General features: G+C 39.0%; 1 protein-coding gene across 6 annotated transcripts in view; it reads left to right on the plus strand.

The window, feature by feature from the left end:
• LOC105477962 (bromodomain adjacent to zinc finger domain 1A) overlaps positions 1–23350 on the plus strand; it is a 158268-nt gene extending 134918 nt beyond the window's left edge. For 3 of the 6 annotated variants that reach the window (XM_071100331.1, XM_071100329.1, XM_071100330.1), the window contains 10 exons: positions 1140–1303; positions 1902–2056; positions 3961–4109; positions 6809–6898; positions 10605–10852; positions 10940–11166; positions 13617–14083; positions 16666–16808; positions 21012–21099; positions 22362–23350. In XM_071100331.1, the coding sequence (XP_070956432.1) occupies positions 1140–1303; positions 1902–2056; positions 3961–4109; positions 6809–6898; positions 10605–10852; positions 10940–11166; positions 13617–14083; positions 16666–16808; positions 21012–21099; positions 22362–22558 (1928 nt within the window). In that variant the 3' untranslated portion in view covers positions 22559–23350. The remainder of the gene's footprint in view (positions 1–1139; positions 1304–1901; positions 2057–3960; positions 4110–6808; positions 6899–10604; positions 10853–10939; positions 11167–13616; positions 14084–16665; positions 16809–21011; positions 21100–22361) is intronic. The other 3 variants (XM_071100332.1, XM_011734875.3, XM_011734877.2) reach the window with 1 other exon arrangement.
• The last annotated feature ends 356 nt before the right edge of the window (positions 23351–23706 follow it).

A 23706-nucleotide genomic window follows, 5' to 3' on the forward strand; every position in this document is an offset into this window, starting at 1 on the left:
GGTCAGTAGACTCTGAAATCCAAGAATAGACTCTAAGGCTGCCATCAGTTTTGGACAGATTATGGTGAGTGAGGTTACTCATTAAGGGTTTTGGCTGAGAGTCCAGGGAGAAGTTCCACTAATGGTCACTTCTTTGGAGCTTGGCTGCAAGGGCAGGTCGGATAGCAGCATTTCCTGCTTGATGGTTTGTCCACTGATGACAAATAAGAAAAAGCAGTAAGGCATTTTTAGATGTGAATTTTTATATTAATAAATGAGATTCTCTAGGTAAAGAATTGCTTGTTTCCTGTGGGGGAGAAAATAGAGCTAAAAACATTTTAAATTAAATCAAAATTTAAAAAACAATTGCTTAAATTTAGGGACATGTTACCATGACCACTTCAGTTTTTTTCAGGATTAAAAACTGTAGATCACAATTCTTGGGGTGTTTTGTTTGTTTGTTTTGAGACAGAATTTCGTTTTTGTTGCCCAGGCTGTTGGGCTCACTGCAATCTCTGCCTGCTGGGTTCAAGTGTGTTCTCCTGTCTCAGCCTCTCAAGTAGCTGGGATAACAGACGCCTGCCACCACGCCCAGCTAATTTTTTGTATTTTTAGTAGAGATGGGGTTTCACCATGTTGGCCAGGCTGGTCTTGAACTCCTGACCTCACAGGTGATCCACCCGCCTTGGTCTCCCAAAGTGCTGGGATTACAGGCGTGAGCCACTGCACCTGGCCAGTGTTGAGCATCTTTTACATGTGCTCATTGGCCATTTGTATATCTTCCTTAAATAGCTATTCAGATCCTTTGCCCATTTTAAAATTGGGTTGTCTTTTTATTGTGCTGTAAGAGTTCTTTATATATTCTGGATACAAGGGCTTTAGTTATTTATTTAGAGAGAGAGTCTCGCTCTGTTGCCCAGGCTGGATTGCAGTGGCATATCATAGTTCACTGCAGACTCAAACTCCTGGGCTCAAGCAATCCTGCCTCAGCCTCCTGAGTAGCCGTACAAGGGCTTTATAAGATAAATGATATTCATTCATTTGTGGCACTTGAGGATTTACAAAGCATTTTATATCCATTATTTCAAGATCATAACAGCCACATGGAGTAATTGTAGTTTTTAATAAGAAAATCGTAATAAAAGTATTTACTGTTTCAGACAAACCTCAGCCTGATAGCAAACCAACATACAGTCGGGGAAGATCTTCCAATGCATATGATCCATCTCAAATGTGTGCAGAAAAGCAACTTGAACTAAGGCTGAGAGATTTTCTTTTAGATATTGAAGATAGAATCTACCAAGGAACATTAGGAGCAATTAAGGTTTGTACTTGTTCCCATTTTTAGTTTGTCTAACCTACTTGGTCCAGAATTTTGGTCATATTTGTTAATTATATGGCATAGACAAGGCATATGTGTTTTGAATAAACACCAGAGAATGATAAACTTTTTATGAAAACTTGTTTATTCCCCTGCATCAAAATATTTTTTCTGATATTTTCATCAGATGTTGAAATGTGTAAGGATATTTTCTTCTTCCTTGACTAGCCCCTGCCTTCTCCGCTGAGTCTGGTTGATTGGTTCGTTTCTTTGTTACCTTTTAAAAATCTGTAATTCATGGCTTATAATGTATTCTGTTCATGCCTTGGCCATCATCTATCACTTTTTTGCTGCTATCAAGTGACCAATCTTAGAACTGTTCATGATTTATTTATACAGAAAGTAAGGTAGTATGGTTTTCATCTATGAAGAATATGAATTCCAGTTTGGCCACTTAGTAACCTTATTTTTAGATACCTTTTTGATTCATAATCATTTCTAAAATATCCATGAATTGATTTTATATGCATATTGAACTTCATACCTCTCAGAAACAGTATATTCCATTTTTCATGGTTAGTAAGTTTGAATTTTGTTACAGGTTACAGATCGATATATCTGGAGATCAGCATTAGAAAGTGGACGGTATGAGCTATTAAGTGAGGAAAACAAGGAAAATGGGATAATTAAAACTGTGAATGAAGACGTAGAAGAGATGGAAATTGATGAACAAACAAAGGTCATAGTAAAAGACAGGTACAAAAGGGTTTTTCTAAAGTAACCATTACTTTTCCTTGCCATTTTAAGGGTTTTTGTTTGTTTGTTTGTTTGTTTAAGTAAATATGTTGCTTTTTCTTATTTTAAAAACTTGTCATGAGGACCTTGATATTTGTAACCACTGGAATGATCATTTTCTAAACCTCAGGATCTCTGTTACTCCACTCTGTACTATTGCAACCAAAAGACAATTCATTTAAATAATGATTATTTCTCAAAAGTTTTTTTTTTTTAATCTTTGAACTTAAGGTTTTATTAATTTCGGAAAGTAATTATACTATCATTCTTCTTTTCTATAGGAAAACTTAGTAAATTCTGGTAGACTTGAGTATTATTTGAGCTAGGCAAGATGGCTGGGGCCTGTAGTCTCAGCTACACGGGAGGCTGAAGCAGGAGGATCACTTGAGGCCAGGAGTTGGAGACCAGCCTGGGCAACATAGTGAGACCCTGTCTCTTTTTTTTTTTAATTAGCTGGGCATGGTGGCATGCATTTGGTTTTTGTTGTTGTTGTTGTTTTTTGAGACAGAGTCTTGCTCTGTTGCCAGGCTGGAGTAAAGTAGCATAATCTCGGCTCACTGCAACCTCCTACTCCTTGGTTCAAGCAATTCTCCTGCCTCAGCCCCCCACGTAGCTGGAATTACAGGCACGTGCCACCATGCCCAGCTAATTTTTGTATTTTTAGTAGAGACAGGGTTTCACCACATTGGCCAGGATGATCTTGATCTCCTGACCTCATGATCCACCTGCCTCAGCCTCCCGAAGTGCTGGGATTATAGGCCTGAGCCACCACGCCTGATCAGCATGCACTTGTAGTCCCATCTATTCCATTGTTGTACCCCAGGACTTCAAAGCTGCAGTGAGCTAATAATGATTGTGCCACTGCACTCCAGCCTGAGCAACAATGAGACCTCATCTCTAATATATGTATTAAATATTATTACTAATCAGAATCTATACCTTATATCTGTAGATACTTTTATTTTTTTCAAGATTATTTTGGATATTATATGCCTTTAAGCAATTTGTCATCTAGAAGGGAACAATGGAGAAACATGAGGCTAGCATTATATTTACTAGAACGGTGTTCTGACAGAAGGTTATACCCAGTGCAAATGAAGTAAATGGGCGGGCTACTTGTGTTAGTGGAACATGGGAGACAGTAAAGGAAGTGCAAGAGGAAGTGACTGCAAAGCTGAGCCCTAAAGTTGAGAAAAATAGGACACTGGGAAGAAAAACCATGTACAAAGGCTTTGAGTGAATGAGTTTGCACTTTAAAATGATCATTTTCGGCCAGGTGCAGTGGCTCACACTGTAATCCCAGCATTATGGGAGGCCAAGGCGGGTGAATCATGAGGTCAGGCATTCGAGACCAGCCTGGCCAACATAGTGAAACCCTGTCTCTACTAAAAATACAAAAAATTAGCCGAGCATGGTGGCGGGTGCCTGTAATCCCAGCTACTCAGGAGACTGAGGCAGGAGAATGGTGTGAACCTGGGAGGCAGAGCTTGCAGTGAGCTGAGATCATGCCACTGCACTCCAGCCTGGGCAACAGTGTGAGACTCTGTCTCAAAAAAAAAAAAAAAAAAAAAGCAAAACGAGAAATAGAGATAAGCTGCCTGAAATACTTAGGCTTTAAGGCCCATCACAATGTCACCTCTCTAAAATCTTTCCTATAAGCCTTCCCTCTTCTCTCCCTCCTTCAAATATTTACCCTTAGTCCTTCTAAATGAATCTCCCTTCCCTACTGTTTACTGCAACTCCTTGAGACTGAGGAAATGATTTTTTTACAATGGTATAAATAAGCATTTGAACCAATGAATGGACTCAAGTTTTACCTAATAGTGTTTTTAAGTACCATAAACTCTGAATTGTTTTAATTGTAGACTTTTGGGGATAAAAACAGAAACTCCAAGTACTGTATCAACGAATGCAAGTACACCACAGTCAGTGAGCAGTGTGGTTCATTATCTGGCAATGGCACTCTTTCAAATAGAGCAGGGCATTGAGCGGCGTTTTCTGAAAGCTCCACTTGGTAAGTATCTGTTTTTATTTCAAAATATTAGTTCTGTTATAAGTAATTTTGAGTTGGCCTTTAATAGAATTTTATTGTCTGACATAATGAAACTGATAAACTAATCTTAAAAACTCGAGATGTTTTCATTTTTAAATGAGTTCTTTTAAGGTGAGATTTATTTTTAGAGTAATACAGTCTTTTGTGAAGAGTTTCACCAAAAGAAAGATTACCAGCTAGGCACAGTGGCTCATGCCGGTAATCTAAACACTTTGGGAGGCTGAGGCGGAATCGCTTGAGCCCAAGAGTTTGAGACCAGCCTGGGCATCATATAGCAAGAACCCCATCTCTACAAAATTTTTTTAAAAAATTAGCTGGGCATCATGGCGTGCACCTGTAGTCCAGAGGCTGGGGTGGGAGGATCCCATGAACCCAGGAATTTGAGGTTACAATGAGCTGTGACCACACCACTGCACTGTAGCCTAGGTGACAGAGTACGACCCTGTCTCTTTAAAAGAAAAAAAAGATCACCAAAACCTATAACTAGCCAGACCTTAAATAATCAAAGATTATGTGTAACTTTTTTTTTCCTGTTATTTGAAAGAGAACCCGAAGTAAGTGACTTAAAAGTTTACCATTTGGGGCATAATTTGATGATAAGAGTCACTGACCCACATGCTAAATCAGAAATACTAAGTGTTAAACGGAACACGGGTGAGGAGATGCTCTATAATGTATAGTGAGGAATAATACTATCTGTATCACTTTTTCACAAATTATGAAATTAGTGGGTTTTTAGGGACTAATCTAGGAACCTAATAATTATGTTTTTGGGAAAATATCTGTTTCAGAATTCTAAATCAATGTTTATATAATAATTGTCTCTAATTCCCTGTTGCCTTTTTGAGATGTTTAATTTATAACTCATCATGTTGAGATATTTATATTCTTGTAATGGGATCATGGAAGAAATAACTTTCTTAAACCGTATCTTTTTGGTCTCATATTGAAAGAACTACTTGAATTGACTAAAATCCTTAAATAATTGTTTTAGCTGAGAGTGGTGGCTCACGCCTGTAATCCCAGCACTTTGGGAGGCCGAGGCAGGTGGATCACCTGAGGTCAGGAGTTTGAGACCAGCCTAACCAACATGGTGAAACCCCGTCTCTACTAAAAATACAAAATTAGGTGGGTGTGGTGGTACGTGCCTGTAATCCCAGCTACTTGGGACGCTGAGGCAGGAGAATCGCTTGAACCTGGGAGGCAGAGGTTGCAGTGAGCTGAGACTACACCATTGCACTCCAGCCTGGGCAACAAGAGAGAAACTGTCTCAAAAAAATAAAAATATAAAAATAATAATTTTTTGATATCTCATTGAGTATTAGAACAAAGTATACATAGACAATGCAATCAGAGCAGTTTTGAAATGTGAATATATTTGTAAACTTTTTAAATTGAAGAGTTTGTGGCCAGTATCTCATTAAGTCTATTCACACTTTTGTAAACTGATAATCCTACCATAAGCTTAATAACCCACTGGCCACATTGAAAGTAGCAATTGTAAGAAATAAAATATGTATAATCACAGCTCCCAAAGACAGCAGAGTTGGTATTTGCTATGTCACTTTTATTTCCCAGTCTTCAGCATTTCTTATTTTCTTTCTGATCCTTTATGTACAAGGGATCACTCTGTATTTATTACAACCCCATATTAATACACAATTACCTAAATTAAAATTTCAATTTAAAATTATTTGTAAATCATTCAGCTTTTATAAATGTAAGATACTGTTACTACTAACACTGCGATTCCAAAACAGTAAAAGGGTAAGACACAATACTGCTTATTTTCCCACTTCTGAAATTTTCATTAAAGTTTTTTATAAGTCGAAGGGGGGAATATCAAATTAATTGTTTAGTATGTCTGTATTTTCATCTGCACAACTTATTAAATATTTAGACAAACAGGTTAATACTGAGAGTTGTTACAACTTGTCTAGTGGGTTATATGAGAGAGACTGTTCCTTATGCTTGTTTGTATACAGTGGTTTTCAAACATTGATTTCATCCCAAAAGATGGAAAATTATAATTCAAGATCTTAAGAAATAAGTGAAGTAAGAAAAGTTGGTTACTTTGGTAGTGTCAAAGTTAAATATTGGTTGAAGTCAAATGTTGGTCATTTATAATATGGGTGTCTACTGTTGATGCTCCATAAAAAGTTATTAGAATAACTTAAGCCTTTGAAAGGTTTTGCACAGGACAGCAGGAGATGGAGATAGGCTATCTGAAATAAAGTAATCAAGAATATCATTAATTGGGGAGAGAAAAGCAGGTTTTACTTTATGAATATTTGAGATGGAATATATATTGAAATTCTCCATTCACCTGATAATATTTCAGGATAGCAAATTAATCATACCAAGCATTTTCCCAATTTAGCTTCAGAAATCATTTCAGTTTCTTGAGGAAGCATGTAAGAAATAAAAATTCTACTTATGTTCTACCTTCTCTAATATGTCCCTTTTATTCTAGAGATTAATCATACTGATAAAAGTAGACTTTTCATTTGGGGAAGATAAAATGTTTTAAATGTTTTAGGTAAGATACATGAGGATGTTTTTTAAGATTGATAATTCCGTTATTTTTAAAGTCATACTTATGGTTAAACCCTTAAGCTATAAAAAAAAATCCTCAACTAACTATATCAATTTGAAATTAGGTAACACAGAAATTAATAAGGATCAAAAGGGAGATAGAAAAAAAAAGGACAAGAAAAAGAGAGAGGAAGATCAATCTAGTGTGAGAGATGGTAAATTTTTAACTTTTTAAAGAAATTTATGTTTTGTCTTTTTAAAGAATTATGATTTTACTTTCTCTGTGGCTGAGTACTCATTTGCATATTTAGCTTTTGAAGGAAAACCTTGGATTTGATTTTTTTGGAAGGGAATGGACTTGGGGATAAGCTTAAAATAATATCTTCCTAGTGTTTCCCTTTCTATGTTTCACACCTCAGCTAATCACTCTTCTAAATTGGCATACAGAAAGCTGACACTGGTGAATCTTTGTATACTTAGCTATCAGTGAAAAGAATGAACGGCTATGGAACTTATGTTTACCTGTTTCACATCAAGTATTTATTCACAGCATTTTTTTTCTTTTACTAGCTTGAAGAGACATAGGACAAGAGTTTTTATGTTTTGTCCCCTAGAGAAGCCTGTCCTGGTCACATGGATTACTGTATAGTGGCCATTGAACAGTATGAAGTCTCCTACTATAATATTTGATCACGTGACTGCCAATATTTTATATTAGTAAGCTCCTTTTAATAATTTATTGAGGAATTTATCTGTGCTAGCATAATGAAAAATAAAAGATAAACAAGACATTTTCTGCCCTTTATGGTTGTGTAATCTGGGGGAAAAGCAAGGTTTAAGATAAGGAAACAACAGAAAAATGGAATCAATTGTATATACTGTTTTCTATCCTTGTATCAGTACTATGCAAACACAGAAAAACAGGCACATTCATTATGGACTAGAATAAGAATTGGGCCTTGAGCTACTGCTGGTTTAATTTTCTTAAACCATCTCGTTAATCAAATCCCATAGCATTTCATCAACCTTTTCATTAAAAAATCATTCAAACTAATTTCCAAGATTCTAAAAGTTCTTATAATTTGTCTTTGTTCCCATTCCTTCACATTGACCTCTGCAACCTTATTCCTTGCCATTACCAATGAGACTATTCTCTGATTTACCCAGGAAGATCATGATCTTTGAACTAGCTATTCTTGCTACCTCATTCCTTGGAGGCCCTGCTCAGGCCAGAACTTTTCATGAAGGCTTACATTTTAAAAACTAAGATAACTAAAACGCTCACAATGAGAGGGGAGAAATAAATCAAATGCATTTAAGTGGACTGTACTCTCCAATTATTATATATACATATTTTTTGAGACCGAGTCTGGTTCTTGTCACCCAGGCTGGAGTGGAGTGGCACAATCTGCAATCTCTGCCTTCCAGGTTCAAGCCATTCTCCTGCCTCGGCCTCCAAAGTAGCTGAGATTATAGGCATCTGCAACTACACCTGGCTAATTTTTGTATTTTTAGTACAGATGGGGTTTCACCGTGTTGGCCAGGCTGGTCTCAAACTCCTGGCCTCATGTGATCCACCTGCCTCAGCCTCCCAAAGTGCTGGAATTACAGGTGAGAGCTACCACATCTGGCTCCAATTAAAAGTTAGATACAGTTTTGGATAGTTGACAAGGAAAGTGAAGAAAATAGAAGAAAAGACTGTATTAACATAAAATCTAGCTGGTTTTATATACTGTCTACAAAAGACACACCTAAAACAAAACAACGTAAAGACAGAAAAATATTGATGCTGCATTCTAAGTAATATATTTGTATTTTCCCAACTTCATTAACATCTCAGCTTTGAAGAGCCATTTGACTCATCCATCGTGTTTTTGCCTCAGTTTTTAGTCTCAATCATTTTGAAAAGTTCTAACTGGTTCTTTTTCAAACTGCCTGGTTATTCATATTTTAAACTTCTTAAAACATATTAAACAGTTATTTTATATTCTGTTTCTAATATCTAGTATCTGAAGTCTTTATGAGTTTGATTCTGCTGGCTTTCACTTAGTGTCTTGTTTCCACATGTGCCTTGTGGTTTTGATTAACTCTCATTCCTCAGATTTGATCTGAAAATGTCTTCAGAGAGAATTTGCAAAAAATTGTACTTGTTTCAGCCATTCACTTGAGGTCACTAGCAACCCTAGACTACTTTAAAATCTTAGCCTATGTTTTTTTCAGTTTTAAACCTGTTCAAGGCTTTGCTTGATCCTCAGGGAGATTATGTTCCCTTTCTACCCAACACCAAAGTCCAGGTGAATCAATTTTCTTGCTCTCCATTTTTTTATGTAGCACCTGTTTCCACCCTGACACTTGAAGGGGGTAGCCTTCTGGGGTCCTAGCTTTTTTTTTTTTTTTTTTTTTTTTTGAGACGGAGTCTCGCTCTGTCCCCCAGGCTGGAGTGCAGTGGCCGGATCTCAGCTCACTGCAAGCTCCGCCTCCCGGGTTCACGCCATTCTCCTGACTCAGCCTCCCGAGTAGCTGGGACTACAGGCGCCCGCCACCTCGCCCGGCTAGTTTTTTTTTTTGTATTTTTAGTAGAGACGGGGTTTCACCATGTTGGCCAGGATGGTCTTGATCTCCTGACCTTGTGATCCGCCCGTCTCGGCCTCCCAAAGTGCTGGGATTACAGGCTTGAGCCACCGCGCCCGGCCCGGTCCTAGCTTTTTAGAGAGGGACTAACCACCTAGATGGGCCCTAGTTTTCATGTCCTGTCAATCTCACCCTGCCCAACAGGCAAACAGGAGCTCGAGGTCCATTGGTACTTGACAGGTCTCTTGGTTTTAACTCATTGTGTATTTCTTCACTTTTCCAGCTGTACTAAACATTCCTTGAAGTATAGGGACCATAGAATAGACTAGTTTCATATTTTCTAAAGTGCCGCACATAGGGGGAGCTATACCGTGCACAAATAATGATAGTAATATTAGCATTTACTCTGACAGACACTTCATATGCCTTATGCGTATTATCTCATTTAATGTTTCCAACAACTCTTAGAGGCAGATACTCTCCATGTATTACAGTTGAGGAACCTGAGAGACAGATGGGTTAACTTGCCCAAGTTCATATGAGGGAGCCAGTACTCACCCCAGAGCAGACTGACTCCAAAGCCTGCATTTTCTTAACCGTTATGCTACTGCCCAAGAGGTTTTATTTGAGGATAATAGTAGGAAATAATGGTATTATAGAACAAGATTATGTGTGGAGTCTTATATACCTTGCATGTTTTAGGAACAGTAAGGTGGTAACAATATTGAAGATTGAAATGGAAATCACACACCAGTATAAAATGACTATTGATTGATAGCATTTAATCAGATGATTAAATTTTTTAGCCCAGAAGATAAATGGTGATGTTGACTGACAGAAGGTTTCAAATGTTTCTATATAAATATTAGTGCTGAAAAATCCTTTTTGGTAGTATTCACATTGTTTTTACTTACCACAATTTTAAAACTATTTTCTTAGAGATAGAAGATATTTAATTTGGAGAACAGTCCATCTTTTATGAGATGAGGAAGTAACATACTTCATTCAAGTGAATAGTAACTTAGACTTGGAATCATATGTAACCAGTTTTTAAAATTAGATCAAGATTTGATACAAAGACTAGATTGAGAACAAATTGTCTGAATTATTTTTCTCTTTTGCTATTAAAATCCCTTAGCATTTGATTTATGAATTTAAGTAATTCCTTATGTCATAAACGAGATGTGGCTCAGCAAATATTTTCCATGAGATTTTTGTTTTTAATATCAGCATGGTCTTTTTGTTAACAGAAGAAAAGAAATGTAAAATCTAACCTGTGTTTACCAACTATTTCTAGGAAGATTACTAGGTTTGCCTAAAAATTGTAATCACTTTCCCTTTTCATTTAAGATGCCAGTGACAGTGGGCGTTCTTATAAAACAATTCTGGACCGTTGGAGAGAGTCTCTCCTTTCTTCTGCTAGTCTGTCCCAAGTTTTTCTTCACCTCTCCACCTTGGACCGTAGTGTGATTTGGTCTAAATCTATACTGAATGCGCGCTGCAAGATATGTAGAAAGAAAGGCGATGCTGAAAACATGGTTCTTTGTGATGGCTGTGATAGGGGTCATCATACCTACTGTGTTCGACCAAAGCTCAAGGTATTTTTTTCTTCTTATCAGATTAGAAATGAGACATTAAGATTTTGAGCAATAGATGATTAATGATCATTTATGTGATTTGTTCAGACTGTGCCTGAAGGAGATTGGTTTTGTCCAGAATGTCGACCAAAGCAACGTCCTAGAAGACTCTCCTCTAGACAGAGACCATCCTTGGAAAGTGATGAAGATGTGGAAGACAGTATGGGAGGTGAGGATGATGAAGCTGATGGTGATGAAGAAGAAGGTCAAAGTGAGGAGGAAGAGTATGAGGTAGAACAAGATGAAGATGACTCTCAAGAAGAGGAAGAAGTCAGGTAAGTCCTAACATGTAATAAAATGAGTCAGTAGGTCTTAGTTAGACAATTTCTCCACTATTCAAATACAAATGGAATAGTTAGGGTCTGTAACTTAGTTTAAAACTAATACATAGGCTGGGCACGGTGGCTCATGCCTGTAATCCCAGCACTTTAGGAGGCCGAGGCAGGCAGATCACCTAAGGTCAAGAGTTTGAGACCAGCCTGGCCAACATGGTGAAACCCCGTCTCTACTAAAAATAGAAAAATTAGCCAGGGTGTTGGTGGGCACCTGTAATCCCAGCTACTCAGGAGGCTGAGGTAGGAGAACTGCTTGAACCCAGGAGGCGGAGGTTGCAGTGAGCTAACGGATCACGCCATTGCACTCCAGTCTGGGTGACAAGAGCGAGACTCCATCTCAAAACAAACGAAAAAACTAACGTATAGTGGCCTGAAGTTACCCTTGCTTTTTATGTATTATAAACATTCAAAAATATTCCCAAGGGAGTATTGATAATTTGGGGAATCTCAGAGTGATAAATGCCAAGAAGCACACTGTATTTTTATACTTCTGTCACCTTAGCACCTGGAAACAGCTTCTATACTACCATATAACTAAGTATTCTGCAGCTTAGCATGCTGTGTCATTCAGGCCTAGTGAATGACTGTGGAGCCTGGATATTCCTTCTGTGGCAACACTGGGGCAGTCTCCCCTTACTTGAAACTCTGGTTGAGGGCTGAAATAAAGGGATATTTATATCCACAAGGTAGATATACAGGCGTACCTCAAAGATATTGCCGTTTCAGTTGCAGACCACAGCAATAAAGCAAGTTACAAATTTTTTTGGTTTCCCAGGGCATATAAAAATTATGTTTACATTACACTATAGTCTCCTAAGTGTGCAGTAGCACTGTGTCTTACATTTCTATACCTTAATTTAAAAATAATGTATTGCTAAAATATGCTAACAGTCATCTGACAGAGACACAAAAAGTGAGCTCATGCTGTTGGAAAAATTATGCCAATAAACTTGCTTGAGGCAGAATTGCCACAAACCTTCAGTTTGTTTAATTTAAAAAAAAAAAAAAGAAAAACTTTATAATTGTAGCATGCAGTGAAGCCCAAAGCACTATATATAATGAGGTGTGCCTATGTCTAACCGGTAGCTATAAGCTAGACAGATCTACTAGGGGTTTTCTGTCAGCAGGCCTGACCATAGCCAGTCACATCAGGGAAGTCATTGTGCTCCTTGTTCTTATCATCCCCCTCCCCCCGGCTTGTGGTTTTTTAAACATTTGAAACCCATTCTTGTGGAAGCAGGAAAATGAGTATGAAGCAAGGCAACCTAGAACTGTCAAAGTACAAAAGGACCACAGTTGGAGAAGTTAAGATAGAGCCACCACATCTGTTTTAAACAAGGTTTTAAGAAATACCATCTAGAAGAGCCATCTTTCCTGTAGCTTGTGAAGGCAATATTATGTTAGGCATAAAGATAATAAAGAATGTGGAAAATTCTTGCAAGTACATGGGATAAACTGGAAGTCCAGGTATATGGGGAGAGGGATAATGAGTTAATGGAGGTGTTGCATTCTTTTAATTAAGGACAGTTAAAAGATTAAATATAGTTTTATAGTCAGAATCAGAAGACAACAGAGAGGTTCTTGGCGTGGTATTCAGGAACCACAGGTTCAAGGCCCACTTCATTGACAGCCATTGGCTAAAACTGTAGGTTACCTCAGTATCAATGATAATGAAAAGTGGTAGTCTCCTGTAGCAAAAAGAAACAAAAGAATTTCATTTTAAGATTACTTCATTACTTTTTAAGTTTTCCAACATGATTGACTAAGTCTATTTGTTGGTTCCCCTGAGCATTTTATTACAATTTATCAGAATTTAGGACTTAATTTTCATAATGATGTCCTGAAGTTACCAAGAAGATATCAACTGGGCATGGTGGCTCATGCCTCTAATCCCAGCACTTTGGGAGGCCGAGGCAGGCAGATCGCCTGAGTCCAGGAGTTTGAGACCAGCCTGGGCAACATAGCAAAACCCCATCTCTACAAAAAACTACAAAAATTAGCCAGGCATGGTGGGGCACACCTAGCTACTCAGGAGTCTGAGATGGGAGGAGCACCTGATCACAGGGAGGTCAGGCTGCAGTGAGCTGTGATCGTGCTACTGCACGCCAGCCTGTGTGACAGTGATACTCTGTCTCAAAAAGAAAAGAAACTATAAAATATTCTCTTTGCAGATAATTCTCTTCACATTTCAAAGAAATACATGAAAGCACATTTTAGATTCCCTTGAAAACTTAAAACTTATTGACTCTTTAAGGAATTGAGTCTAGGATAAGTCTCAGTTTATATAGAAAATTTATATAAACTCATTGGCTAAATACAACAAGAAGAATAAAGCTAATCATGTGTTCATTGCTCTGTACAATAATTGTGTTTTCTAACAATATTTATAGCCTACCCAAACGAGGAAGACCACAAGTTAGATTGCCCGTTAAAACAAGAGGGAAACTTAGCTCTTCTTTCTCAAGTCGTGGCCAGCGACAAGAACCTGGAAGATACCCTTCAAGGAGTCAGCAGAGCACACCCAAAACAACTGTTTCTTCTAAAACTGGTAGAAGCCTAAGAAAGATAAGCTCTGCTCCTCCTACAGAAACAAAATCTTTAAGAATTGCCAGTCGTTCTACTCGCCACAGTCATGGCCCACTGCAAGCAGATGTATTTGTGGAATTGCTTAGTCCTCGTAGAAAACGCAGAGGCAGGAAAAGTGCTAATAATACACCAGAAAATAGTCCCAACTTCCCTAACTTCAGAGTCATTGCCACAAAGTCAAGTGAGCAGTCAAGATCTTTAAATGTTGCTTCAAAACTTTCTCTCCAAGAGAGTGAATCCACAAGAAGATGCAGAAAAAGACAATCTCCAGGTATGAAGAAATCTAAACTCTTCCTTCCCTAGAAAGATTGAATAATTTGGAAATACTGAATGTTGAGATACTTTGGATCATTTTTTAAAGTCTGTCACTAAGATACACAAAGTTATTAGGGAACAATCTGACCTGAAGCATAATAGTCATTGAAGGGGCAACTATTTAATGAATAAAGGTAAATTATATTACTAGTGTTTCTACTAGTGAAGCAGGGTAATAAACTTGCAAATGACGTTCTGTTTTTAATGGAGATATTTGGCCAATATTTCACCAGTGTCAGGATACTACATTGTAACACATTTCACTCTCTCCTACCTTTTCCTCCTTCAAAACACACAAACTCAGCATCACCTAGACAAGCTACATCAGATAATTTGGTAAGGTTCCCATCTCAAATACTGAATTTGGGGGAAAGGGAGAGTTGGAAGCAGTAATATTTTTAGGAAGTGATGACCAGCTGTCTTTTTATTTTTTATTTGATTGATTGACAGAGTCTAGCTCTGTTTCCCAGGCTGGAGTGCAGTGGTGTGATTTCGGCTCACTGCAACCTCTGCCTCCTGGGTTCAAGCGATTCTCCTGCCCCAGCCTCCCAAGTAGCAGGATTACAGGTATGCGCCATCACACCCGGCTAATTTTTGTATTTTTAGTAGAGATGGTTGGTTTCGCCATGTTGGCCAGGCTGGTCTTGAACTCCTGACCTCAGGTGATCCACCCGCCTCGGCATCCTAAAGTGCTGGGATTATAGGTGTGAGCCACTGCGCCCGGCCTCAGCTGTCTTTTTAATTCTCATTTTTGTTTATAGTAATCATTATTCATAGACTAATCTCTTTATTCATAAAGAGATTCATAATCTCTTCCTTTCCCTTGTTTTTAACGTTAAGTGGTAATAAAATTTTGATTTTTTTATTTTATTGTTAATTATGCCAGTCACTCAGGCTGCTGTACAATGGCGCAATCTGAGCTCACTGCAACCGCTGCTTCCCCGGCTCAAGCAATCCTCCAGCCCCAGCCTCCCAAGTAGCTGGGACTACAAGAATGCACCACCAAGCCTGGCTTTTGTATTCTTTGTAGAGATGGGGTCTCGCCAAGTTGCCCAGGCTGGTCTTGCACTCCTGAGCTCAAAGTTATCTGCCTGCCTTGGCCTCCCAAATGTTGGGATTATAGGTGTGTGCCACCGCACCCAGCCCAGCCCTATTTTTTTTGTTGTTGTTTTTTAAATGAAGTTAAACACAAAAAATGCCACTGTTTCTCAAAAAAAAAAAAACCACTGTTCTTCAAAGAATTTTAGATAACATTATATTGCATTATTCAGATATGCAGCAGGATTAAGGAATTCATTGGTGAAAGAATGGCACGTAATCTGTTAATGCAGTCACCAGATTGTCAAGTTTTTTAGGGGAAGTGTCATAATTTTGCACCAGTCAGGATCTAATTTAGCTTTTCCTATCCCCTTATCTCTTTTGCTTTTCCCCAATTCTCCAAGCTATTTGGAGAAATAATATACTTGAAACATTTTTACTGAAAAAACTAGGAAGAAAATTTTTTTGTTTCCATTGATTTGTGAAATGGCTAAGCCTAGTACTAAAGAGAAATAAAAGGGGAAATGTGTGGATCTACACCGCAAGGAGAGAATTTATACATCTGAATATATATATGGACTATACTACCCTTTCTACCAATGCATATACTTTAGATTTCATTATACTATACCTGTCTTAGGTCTGTGAGAAAGCATTTTGCTTTTAGAACATTATCTAGACATTAAAATTAAGATCTGTGGCTGAGCACAGTGGCTCATACCTATAATCCCAGCACTTTGGGAGGCCGAGGTGGGCGGATAACTTGAGGTCAAGAGTTCGAGACCAGCCTGGCCAACATGGTGAAACCCCATCTCTACTAAAAATACAAAAATTAGCTGGGTGTGGTAGCAGGCACCTGTAATCCCAGCTACTCAAGAGGCTGAAGCAGGAGAATCGCTTGAACCCGGGAGGCAGAGGTTGCAGTGAGCCAAGATCATGCCACTGCACTCCAGCCTGGGCAACAAAGCAAGACTCCGTCTCAAAAATAAAATAAAATAAAATTAAATTAATAAATAAAATTAAGATCTGTAAGAATAATCTTTTACTTTACCAGTGAAAATTGCTTTTCTGTTATGCAAGGTAATTTATATGTAAGCCTAGTTTCTAGATCTGAAGAGGTTACTTTCTGAAGGATATGCTTTAGGAAATACTAGAGAATTGCTTAGTTTCAGTTAACTGTAGCTGAAAAGTATTTTTAATAAAATTGAGTAAAAATCATCCAAAAACTTTGTGTTCTAGATTTTTCTTTTGCATTACACTCTGAAAATCTGTTCCCAATGAATGTGTAATGCAACTGGACATTTTTAAGATCAAAAAGGAAATAATAAATATTTGGTCTGATTTTGGTCAGATTTTCGTGTCTCCCAGAAAATAGTTAACATCTCAGTGTATGGAGCGTCTGTTTTCTGTTGGAATTTGGTATTTATATATCCCGTTTGGCTTGTAGTGAACAAATATTTTGCTTTGTTATCACCTAAAATGTTGTAATTATTTACTCAGAGTCATCGCCTGTGACACTGGGTCGAAGGAGTTCTGGCCGACAGGGAGGAGTTCATGAATTATCTGCTTTTGAACAACTTGTTGTAGAATTGGTACGACATGATGACAGCTGGCCTTTTTTGAAACTTGTTTCTAAAATCCAGGTAATTACTAGACTTGATAAAATGTATTCATGTATATTATCTGATTTAGTCCATGTGACAACTTTGAAGTAGTCAAAACACCTGTTACTCACTGTCTAGTTTTTTTTGTTGTTGTTGTTTTTCTGAGAAGGAGTCTCGCTCTGTCGCCTAGGCTGGAGGGCAGTGGCATGATCTCGGCTCACTGCAAGCTCTGTCTCCCGGGTTCAAGCGATTCTACTGCCTCAGCCTCCTGAGTAGCTGGGATTACAGGTGCACACCACCACACCTGGCTAATATTTGTATTTTTAGTAGAGACGGGGTTTCACCATGTTGGTCAGTCTGGTCTCGAACTCCTGACCTCGTGATCTGCCCACCTTGGCCTCCCAAGGTGGTGGGATTACAGGCGTGAGCCACTGCACCTGACCATGTCTATTTCTTAGGTGTTTTTAGAGGCAGGGTTTCTGTCACCCAGGCCGGAGTTCAGTGGCATACTTTGATTCGCTGCAGCCTCAACCTCCTGAACTCAAGTGATCCTCCAACTTAGCCACTTGAGTAGTTGGTACTACAGGCACATGCCACCAGGTCCAGCTTTTTTTTTTTTTTTTTTTTTTTTTTTTTCCTTTGAGGCGAAGTCTCGCTCTGTTGCCCAGGCTAGAGTGCATAGAGTGCAGTGGCGTGATCTCAGCTCACTGCAACCTCCGCCTCCCGGGTTCAAGCGATTCTCCTGCCTCAGCCTCCCGAGTAGCTGGGACTACAGGCGCGTGCCACCACGTCCGACTGATTTTTTGTATTTTTGGTAGAGACGGGGTTTCACCATGTTGGCCAGGATGGTCTTAATCTCCTGACCTCATGATCCGCCCGCCTCGGCCTCCCAAAGTGCTGGGATTACAGGCGTGAGCCACCGCGCCCAGCCCTGTTTTTTTTTTTTTTTTTTAAGAGACAGGGTCTCACTTCATTGCCAGACTGGTCTTTAATGTCAGTTCCTATATTGAAAACAATAGAGTTGGCTGGGCGCTGTGACTCATGCCTGTAATCCCAGCACTTTGGGAGGCCGACGTGGGCAAATCACAAGGTCAGGAGATCGAGACCATACTGGCTACCACAGTGAAACCCCATCTTTACTAAAAATACAAAAAAATTAGCCGGGTGTGGTGGCAGGCGCCTGTAGTCCCAGCTACTCAGGAGGCTGAGGCAGGAGAATTACTTGAACTCGGGAGGCAGGGGTTGCAGTGAGCCAAGATAGTGCCATTGCACTCCACACTCCAGCCTGGGCAACAATAGTGAAACTCCATCTCAAAAAAAAAAAAAAAGAAAAAGAAAAGAAACAATAGAGTTAGTCAGCTCAGTCCCTTCTAATTTTGTGACTGATTCTTTTTTTTTTTTTTTTTTCTGGAGATGAAGTCTTGCTTTTGTCCCCTGGCTGGAGTGCAATGGCGTGATCTCGGCTCAGTGCAACCTCCGCTTCCCGGGTTCAAGCGATTCTCTTGCCTCAGCCTCCCGAGTAGCTGGGATTACAGGGGCCTGCCACCACACCCAGCTAATTTTTGTATTTTTATTAGAGACGGGGTTTCACCATGTTGGCCAGGCTGTTCTCGAACTCCTGACCTCAGGTGGTCTGCCCGTCTTGGCCTCCCAAAGTGCTGAGGTTACAGGCATGAGCCAGCGCACCCAGCCATTTTTTTTTTTTTTTTTTTTGAGATGGAGTCTTGCTCTTGTTGTCCAGTTGGAGTGCAATGACGCGGTCTCGGCTCACTACAACCTCCGCCTTCTGGGTTCAAGCAATTCTCCTGCCTCAGCCTCCCGAGTAGCTGGAATTACAGGCACCTGCCACCACACCTGGCTAATTTTTGTATTTTTAGTAGAGACGGGTTTCACACCATGTTGGCCAGGCTGGTCTCGAACTCCTACCCTCAGGTAATCCATGTGTCTCAGCCTCCCAAAGTGCTGGGATTACAGGCGTGAGCCACCATGTAATGAGTCAGCCATGACTGATTCTTTATAAATAATGATGGTGTGTTACAATGACCTCAATGTTTTTGTTCTATGTAATGAATATGAATAGAGTTAATTGAGTACCATTAATCATATTTTTCTTATGTAAAGCAGTGGTTCTCAAACTACTGCATGCATCAGAATCATTTGGAGGGCTTGCTAAAACATAGATTCCTGAGCCCCAGAGTTTTTGATTCATTAGGTCTGGAATGATGTCTGACACTTGGATTTCTGGCAAGTCCCCAGATGATGCTGATGGTCCTGGTCCAGAGAGCACATTTTGAGAAACACTGATATAAAAGGTATTCTGGGCCAGGTGTAGTGGCTCACGCCTGTAATCCCAACAATTTGGGAGGCGAAGGCGGTAGATCATCTAAGGTCAGGAGCCAGCCTTGCCAACATAGCGAAACCCCATCTCTACTAAAAATGTAAAAATTAGCTGAGCATGGTGGTGCATGCCTGTAATCGCAGCTACTCAGGAGGCTGAGGCAGAATCGCTTGAACCCAGGAGGCAGAAGTTGCAGTGAGTCAAGATCACACCATTGCACCCCAGCCTGGGCAAGACTCTGTCTCAAAAAAAAAAAAAAATAGGTATTCTGGCTGGGTGCATGTGTCACACCTGTAATCTCAACAGTTTGGGGCTGGGCTCAATGGCTCACACCTATAATCCCAGCACTTTGGGAGGCTGAGGCGGGTGGATCACGAGGCCAAGAGATAGAGACCATCCTGGCTAACATGGTGAAACCCCCCATCTCTACTAAAAAAACAAAAAATTAGCCAGGTGTGGTGGCGGGCACCTATAGTCCAGCTACTTGGGAGGCTGAGGCAGGAGAATGTCATGAACCCGGGAGATGGAGCTTGCAGTGACCCAAGGTTGTGCCACTGCGCTCCAGCCTGGGCGACAGAGTGAGACTCCGTCTCAAAAAAAAAAAAAAAAAAACCAGTTTAGGAGGCTGAGGCAGGTGGATCGCTTGAGCCCAGGAGTTTGAGATCAGCCTAACCAACATGGTCAAACCTTGACTCTACAAAAAACACACACACACACACAAAATTAGCTGTGTGTGGTGGTGCATGACTTTAGTCTCAGCTACTTGGGAATCTGAGGCAGGAGGATCACTTGAGCTTGGAAGGTGGAGGTTGCAATGAGCCAAGATACCACCACCACACTCCAGCCTGGGTGACAGGGCAAGACCCTGTCTCCAAAGGAAAAATAAAAAAGATAGGTATTCTTAGGTAACAGTGATGGCGTAATCAAACTGAAGGATATGAGATGGTGTTGTAGTTAGGTTATATATATATGGCAGAATGTGATCTGTTATATAGCAAAGATAGAACAGTGTTATGGTCCTGTAATAGAAGTTATCATGGTATTACAGAATTAGAGAGCACAGAGATTGATTTGAGTATTTCAGAGGGACAAAATAATAATTAGAACGCTTTTTAAGGAGAACTATTTGGAACGGGTCATTGAAGAAAGAATTTCAACAGTAAGAAATGGAGTAAGGATGTTTCAGGGAAAAAGGAATATATACTATACGGTAGACACCCAGAAATGAGAATATGGTGAATGGTGGATGGTTTGAATGAGGCTGGGTTAGAAAGTCTCAGACACACAAATGTATTATAAAGGGCCTCACTCACCAGTGTGAGGTAAAGGTTTCTGAATGAAGAAGTGACATCATCAGAATTCTACTTGGAGATTTCTAGAGCAAGAATGAGAAGGATTAATTACTATTGAATAGCATAAAAAAATTAAATCTTAGTTTGACTCGTTTGACTCATTTTGCCTGGGTAATTTTTGTCCTAAATTACACTTTGCTACATACATTTTATTATTACAAATGCAGTAATGCTCATTGAAAATTTTTTTTTCTTTTGGTCACAGGCGACAATGGTGTGTGTGTGTGTGTGTATATATATATAGAAAGATATCTATAGACATACTTACATAGACATATGTGTGTATATATATCTATATATCTAAATAGAAGGGAGAGAGCCATGAGCAAGATCATTTTTTCTTTTCACAATAAATTGTTAACATTTTTAATGATATCACATAGGCTTCTACAATATGGTATTTACTGAAAATATATTACATGATTTTAGCAGACCACTAGTATTCAGAGGTTAATATTGAGTTGCTTTTTTAGTGCAAAACTTTTAGTTATTTGAACACTTCTTTCCAGTTAAGTTTTCTGTGTGGAGAGAGATATTTGAATTATTTTACAGGTCCCAGACTACTATGACATCATCAAAAAGCCCATTGCCTTAAATATAATTCGTGAAAAAGTGAATAAATGTGAATATAAAATAGCATGTAAGTAATTTTTCTTTGATGTTTATTTTTCTAAGGCATTCTGTTATAGCATCTTTGATACTTATTTTTGTTTAAAGAGGTAGAGGCTGTTTTTCTCTTATTAAAAGGATGTGTCTTGATGCAGTTGTGTAGATGGCATCCCATGAGGTTCCACAAGTACTTATTAGTGTATGTGGGGATGAAAGGTGGATTAGGATCAAGTAAGTTAAAGATATTTTATAGATCTGATCTTACTCAAAGAAGTTCTTTATAATCACATAATGTATATGATCACATAATTGGATAGTTTCAATAAAACAATTTTTAAGTATTTACAGTTAAACAGTTTTAAGCCTCAGTTCTGCTACCTTGTTTCAGAATCTTTTTTCTTTTCTTATTCTTTTTTTTTTTTTTTTTTTTTTTTTGAGACAGGTCTCACTCTGTTGCCCAGGCTGGAGTGCAGAGGCAAAATTTTGGTTCACTGCAGCCTTGACCCCACAGACTCAAGCTGTCCTCCCACCTCAGCTTCCCAAGTAGCTGGGACCTCAAGTGCAGGCCACCATGCCTCTCCTTTTTTTTTTTTTTTTTTTTTTTTTTTTTGAGATGGAGTCTTGCTCTGTGGCCCAGGCTGGAGTGCAGTGGCGCAGTCTAGGCTCACTGCAACCTCTGCCTCCCAGGTTCAAGTGATTCTTCTGCCTCAGTCTCCCGAGTAGCTGGGATTACAGATGCCTGCCACCACGCCTGGCTATTTTTGTATTTTTAGTAGAGATGGGGTTTTACCATGTTGGCCAGGCTGTTGTCGAACTCCTGGACCTCAGGTGATCTGTCTGCCTCGGCCTCCCAAAGTGCTGGGATTACAGGCATGAGCCACTGTGCCTGGCATGCCTGGCTAATTTTTTGTAGAGATGCAGTTTCACTGTCTTGCCCAGGCTGGTCTCGAACTCCTGACCTCAAATGATCCTCCCGCCTCGGCCTCCCAAAGTCCTGGGATTACAGGCTTGAACCACCACAACTGGCTAATTTTTCTATTTTTTGTAGAGATGGGGTTTTGCTATATTGCCCAGGATGGTCTTGAACTCCTGAGCTCAAGTGATCCTCCTGCCTCAGCCTCCCAAGTGCTGGGATTACAGATGTGAGCCACCATGCCTAGCCAGAGTCTTCTCTTTCTAAAGAAAAAAGTGGGCTTCCATTTTATTAAGATTTCCAGATATGATACAATAATTATATTTATTGCAATTTATGTAGTTTCATTCTAATCTTTTTTGCTCTCTTTCCCTTTCTAGCTGAGTTTATTGATGATATTGAGTTAATGTTTTCGAACTGCTTTGAATACAACCCTCGTAACACAAGTGAGGCAAAAGCTGGAACTAGACTTCAAGCATTTTTTCATATTCAGGCTCAAAAGCTTGGACTCCACATCACACCCAGTAATGTGGACCAAGTTAGCACACCACCGGCTGCGAAAAAGTCACGAATCTAAGTTTGTCCTTCTAAAGGATATATTTGAAGAAAAACAAATTGTTCATGAAAATGGAACATTAAATCATGCTCTAAAGCAGACATATATGTATAAAGCAATAACAGCTGATCAACCACATGAAAGTGTGGCCTGCACTGTATTCACAGTTTTAATATTAAGCACTCAGGAGAATGTAGGAAAGATGTCCTTTGCTACAGTTTTGTTCAGTATCTAGTAAGTTTGATAGATGTATTGGATACAGTACTGGTTTACAGAGGTTGTTGTACATTTTTGAGATCATTCATGTGTCCAGAGATCTTGGAAAATATTTTTTCACCCATGACTTATTTTGTTATTGATGATTTTTTGTAAAGTTGTGGTATTAAGGGAGAGTTATCTACATGGATGAGTCTTCTGCTATAGCACAGTTTAGAAAAGGTGTTTATGTCTTAATTGTTTAATGAGTACATTCTTTCAACACTATACATGAATGAATCCAATCTCATATCCTTGAAGTGCTGTACCAGTGCTGGCTGCAGGTATTAAGTCCAAGTTTGTTAACGAGATATTTATTTAGTATTGAAAGTAATTTGTGAATTTGTTTTGTATTTATAAAATTTGTACCTGGAAAATGTTCCTTAATGTTTTAAACCTTTTACTGTGTTTTTATTCCTCTAACTTCCTTAATGATCAATCAAAAAAAGTAACACCCTCCCTTTTCCCTGACAGTTCTTTCAGCTTTACAGAACTGTATTATAAGTTTCTATGTACAACTTTTTAACTGTACAAATAAAATAACATTTTTTCAAGAAATCTAGAATTCTGTAATCTTTACAATCAGATTTGGACTTTTGCACGTGATACAAACAGACGATAGGAACCAATGTTTTGTTGTACCTGAGTCTCTATAGCAGTAATTTGCTGCTTTTTCTGCCCAAACCCTTGAGGAGTCAGATCCAGCTCATCAAAAACAGTAGCATGATGTGCATGGATTCTCATTAAAAAGAGGAGAGAAAGTTTGGAATACACTTACGTAGTTGAGAAACACTCTGGAAATTGAAGTTTTTATGCATATATACACTAAAAGGAGATATTTCTTAGGTTTGGAAGACACACAGGGGCTTCAGTTTTGTAGCCTACTTTTCCTTTTGAGGATGCAAAAGGCAGGT

This window comes from Macaca nemestrina, chromosome 7 (assembly GCF_043159975.1).
Source record: "Macaca nemestrina isolate mMacNem1 chromosome 7, mMacNem.hap1, whole genome shotgun sequence".
NCBI lineage: Eukaryota > Metazoa > Chordata > Mammalia > Primates > Cercopithecidae > Macaca > Macaca nemestrina.